This window comes from Nansenia antarctica (genome assembly GCF_963989245.1).
Source record: "Nansenia antarctica genome assembly, chromosome: 8".
In the NCBI taxonomy this organism is placed as follows: domain Eukaryota; kingdom Metazoa; phylum Chordata; class Actinopteri; order Argentiniformes; family Microstomatidae; genus Nansenia; species Nansenia antarctica.
Genome location: NC_137678.1, coordinates 14,325,439 through 14,330,436, shown reverse-complemented (window position 1 = coordinate 14,330,436; position 4,998 = coordinate 14,325,439). Strand labels below are relative to the sequence as shown.

Sequence of the window (4,998 nt, the reverse complement as noted above, 5' to 3'; positions counted from 1 at the left end):
TAATGGAACTATGTTTTATTGTAAGTGTATTCATCCGCTGAACAGTTGTTTATCGGTCGCTAAGCAACGGTAAGAATGTAACTTCGATAACGGTAATATATACAAACGCGGAGTAATATGAAAAGATGTGTCAACATTCCATTTAGCCGTGCGTATATCGTGGATATATCGGCACAGCTGGAACGCAAACTGACTAATAGAGACAATGGACCGGATCTATCTGTTGTATAATACCACATGTATCAGGACACATGCTGTTTGGTTTTGCACAGCCCTAGCACACACCCAGCCACAGACATACACACCCAGCCACACACACACACACACACACACACACACACACACACACACACACACACACACAACCACACACACACACACACACACCCAGCCACAGACATGCACACACCTGCGCAGGTCATCTGCAGGGTCGATAGGCGTCTCAGAGCCAGGGCCAGGCCCAGGGGCCAGCAGCACTAGAGGGGACTGGGCCCGTGTCGGTAAGGCCTCCATCTCCAGCTCCTCCAGGAGAGTCTCCCTCTGCAGGTCTGCCATGGAATTACACCCCTGGCGTATAACCACAACATTTTATTTGCACTTGAACTGAAAAAGCAAATAAATATTAAAACAACAAACTCAACAGGTTCATTTGTTTTATCAGGTTGTATTTAATTCAGCTACTGTTTATAAGTGTATCTAATAAACATTAGACATTCACTTCCAAAATGACATCCGCGGGGCTGTTCAACACTGGGGCAACAAAGACAACATTTCAGGGGCAATAGACCTATCGCTAAGCCACGCCCCCTTTGAAAACTCAGACAAACAAACAACGCTCGCTCAAATTCTTCACTGACAGTGACTGACTGACCGACCGTGACTGAATGACATTCAATTACTTACAATGGCGGGAGTTCAAATTTCTGATTTACCACAGCAAGTAATAGACATGTTTTTTAAAGATGACAAGAATATTTAGTCTAGAAGCTTTTCACCATCAGATATTAGCGAGTTGTTTGTCTGAGTTTTCTGCCTGTAGTGACTTTTGCTGTGATATGATTGGACAATTTCTATTTTAGGCCGTGGCTTAGCGATAGGTCTATTGGGGACTCGTCTTCTTGCCTCTGTAGGTGGGTGCGGATGTGGGAAGTATAAATTATTGAAAGTGGCTAACCACAGTGTATTTATGGATCAATTGGAGGAGGGTCTTTAACATCAATACCATAGAGAGTACCTTAAGTCTAGCGTAGTGATGATAATAAATGTCTGGCTCCTCCTCTGGCCTTGAGACACTGGCCACGCTCACAGGAACTGCACCTAATCCAAATGACACATACATGTAGTTCAACGCAACAACACTTTTAGCAAAGCACATTATGTGTGTGGGATCGAGAGGGGGGGGGGAGAGAGAGAGAGAGAGGGGTAGATGGGGAGAGAGAGAGATAGAGATGGGGAGAGAGAGAGAGAGGGGTATATGGGGAGAGAGAGAGAGAGAGAGAGAGAGAGACAAAGAGGGGTAGATGGGGAGAGAAGATAGAGATGGGGAGAGAGAGACAGAGAGGGGTAGATGGGGAGAGAGAGAGAGGGAGAGAGAGAGACAGAGAAAGGTAGATGGGGGAGAGAGATTGAGAGGGGGAGAGAAAGACAGAGGGGGGTAGATGGCGAGAGAGAGAGAGAGAGAGAGGGGGAGAGAGACAGAGCGGGGTAGATGGGGAGAGAGAGAGAGGGGGAGAGGGGCAGATGGGGAAAGAGAGATAGAGAGGGAGACAGAGGGGGAGAGGGGGAGAGAGAAAGACAGAGAAGGGTAGATGGGGAGAGAGATTGAGAGTGAGAGAGAGACAGATAGCGGTAGATGGGGGAGAGAGATTGAGAGATGAGAGAGGGAGACAGAGAAGCAGAGAGAGGGAGATAAAACAGGGGTGGGGGATGGGGAGAGAGAGACAGAGAGGAGAGAGTCTCATACAGTGTGTATCTGCTTTGTTGGTGATGATCTCCAGGTGACAGGGCTTGAGGTCATACACACCCTCCAGGTCCAAGTCTCCCATCTTGTCATTCATCTGCCCATGGTAAACATGTGAACCGACACATTACACAGTACATTCAGAAAATACAGTGTCCACCATGGTTAAACACTGTTGGTTAAACCATGGTTAAACACTGTTGGTTAGGGTTAGGGTTAGGGTTAAACATGGTTAAACACTGTTGGTTAGGGTTAGGGTTAGGGTTAAACATGGTTAAACACTGTTGGTTAAACCATGGTTAAACACTGTTGGTTAAACCATAGTTAAACACTGTTGGTTAAACCATGGTTAAACACTGTTGGTTAAACCATAGTTAAACACTGTTGGTTAAACCATGGTTAAACACTGTTGGTTAAACCATGGTTAAACACTGTTGGTTAAACCATAGTTAAACACTGTTGGTTAAACCATAGTTAAACACTGTTGGTTAAACCATAGTTAAACAGTGTGACACCACTGGCTATGACAGTAATACTGTTGGTCATCCCACCCCCCAACCCACCCTACACCCACCCCACCTTCTACCCACTCAGTCGCCCTGTATTTAATCTACAGGGGTTTGATAAGTTATGGGCTGACACACACACACACACACACACACACACACACACATTTGAATACTTTATTTGGTTCCACAAATTATATTATACAAACAGGGAATCAAATATTTCGGGGCTAAGCAGCACTGAACACTTAAGGATACACATAACACACACACACACCTCTTGAATCTCCTTCTCTAAGAGGTTTGTGCTCTGTCTGGTGGTGGCCCCGCTCTTCTTACTGCCAGTCTGAGCCTGTGAACAGAGGTCTAGCCTGAGAGGCCCCGCCCCCTCCAGACTGACAGGCCCCGCCCCCTCCAGGGCCCCACCCCCTCCTCTCTCAGCATCCAACCTGGCCCTCCGTGCTGCCTTGATCGCCGCTCCCACGCTACGTCGAATCGAGTGCACATTTAAACTGCAAAAAACACAAACTCACTTTGGTTGGATTGAAGGAGTCATTTAACACTTAATCAGCCTGTGAGTAAAAAAAAGTGTTATATCTTTGCACTTGATCAAATTTCAGGACCCTCCTTTCATGACTTTTCCTAGATATGTGCGTTCTAACACCCAGTATCCTTACATTTTCATTATCACTTCAGGATAAGCTAGTATAAAGCTATTTTGCAGTTTTTCCGTGTAGGAAGCAGGCTAATTTACAAGCGGCTAACTAGTGGTCGTTGTGTGTAAATAGCAGGTTAGCATTTTAAAGAGGGCGCCCGAGGCGGCTCTTTTAGTAGGTAAAAAGGTAAAAAGGCACAGCTGTTCTAGTGTTAAAATGTGCTGTCCATCAAAACAACAACCCCATACCCCCCCCCACACTGAAGCCTTTACTGTCCATCAAATCACCCCCCACCCCCACCCACTCACAGGTTGGTGAAGTCCATGGCCATCTGGGCCCCCAGACGGCTGCGGTTGGCCTGGTCGCTGAAGACGGCGCGCCGCCTCAGAGTGACCAGCAGGTGGAGGTAGTGGAGGTAGAGCTGCTGGCACAGGCGCAGGACCTCGCTCGCCGTCTGGCTCTGCAGCTGCCTGTTCTCCTCTGGGGTCAGCGTGGGGTCAGGGGCCGCCCCCAGGCCCCTCAGGTCCTGCCAGATCTGGCCCAGCTCTGACGTCATCACCGCCCACTAGTGGTGGGGAGGAGCAATGTGTGAGGGATAAAAAATAAGAGACAAAAAAGTCTGGAATTATTCACATCTTTTGGTTGATTGCACGCATTACCTGCCGACCTTTCTGTCACCATGTGTCACACACCATGTGTGTGTGTGTGTGTGTGTATGTGTGTAAATATGTAGGCCTAAACATACAGACATACGTCAGGGTTCCCACACCTTCTGAAACATCAAATTCAAGCACCTTTCAAGGATTTCAAGGACCCGTGGGGGAACCCTGATACATTTATGTGTTAACCCCATAATCACCAGAGCTTGCTGGTCCTCCGGAGGCGTGCCGAGGAGTGCCGGCTCCCCCTGGATCCTGAGCTGAAGCTGCTCACAGAGGTGTGGCAGGGACCTGGGGCTGGGCCTGGGGCTGGGGCTGGGGTTGGGCTGCCCCCTCTCAAGCCTCTCCTCCTGGACCCTGTCTGGGACCAACACCATCTGAACACAGCCTACGTCCTGCTGCACACCCACACACACACACACACCTTACGTCCTGGTGAACCACACACATGCCCTATATCCTGGTGAACCACACACACACATCCAATATCCTGGTGAACCACACACACACACACCCTACGCCCTGCTGCACCCTCACATGTCCTGCTAGACCCACATACACACCCTACGTCCTGCTGAACCACACACACACACACATCTTATATCCTGGTGAACCACACACACACACACACACACATCCTACACACGCACGCACACACACACACACTCACCTGCCTGCTCCTCTCCTTCAGGGCCGGGCTGGCAGAAGAGGGACGTCATCCCAGACTCTGTTCCATAATAATAATAATAATAATAATAACTTTATTTTTATAGCGCTTTTCCTGCTAACGTTGCAGCTCAAAGTGCTCCAATCATTAGGCTATATAATCTTAATTTAATTATTTAGTCATTTAAAGGCAATATCCAAAAGATGGGTTTTTAGTCTTGACTTGAACATATTTACTGAGGTTGCATCCCTAATGTAAACTGGCAGTGCATTCCACAATTTGGGTGCATAAAATGAGAATGCAGCCTCACCAAATCTCTTCTTTTGTACATGTGGTACACAGAGAAAACCAGCGTCAGAAGACCTGATTGGGCTGATATGCTAGCAAAAGGTCTTTCAGATATTCTGGTGCTGTGCCAGTGAGAGCCAATGGACACACAGACCAAAGGAGTCGCCAAGCCTAGATCTAAAAATTGCATCAGGGGCAAGACAGCTGACCTGCATTGTTGTCATTCATGGTTAAGCTAAGTGTGAAATAAGGTCTAGGGCCC

General features: G+C 47.9%; 1 protein-coding gene across 1 annotated transcript in view; it reads right to left on the bottom strand.

Moving 5' to 3' along the window:
* The window catches only part of ccdc87 (coiled-coil domain containing 87), a gene marked incomplete at both ends in the record, with an annotated part of 40,495 nt that extends 35,995 nt beyond the window's left edge, over positions 1–4,500 (bottom strand). The window contains 7 exons of the mRNA XM_080538076.1: positions 400–548; positions 1,964–2,057; positions 2,744–2,804; positions 2,916–2,978; positions 3,431–3,687; positions 3,982–4,142; positions 4,452–4,500. Of these exons, the coding sequence (XP_080394202.1) occupies positions 400–548; positions 1,964–2,057; positions 2,744–2,804; positions 2,916–2,978; positions 3,431–3,687; positions 3,982–4,142; positions 4,452–4,500 (834 nt within the window). The remainder of the gene's footprint in view (positions 1–399; positions 549–1,963; positions 2,058–2,743; positions 2,805–2,915; positions 2,979–3,430; positions 3,688–3,981; positions 4,143–4,451) is intronic.
* Between the last annotated feature and the right edge of the window lie 498 nt (positions 4,501–4,998).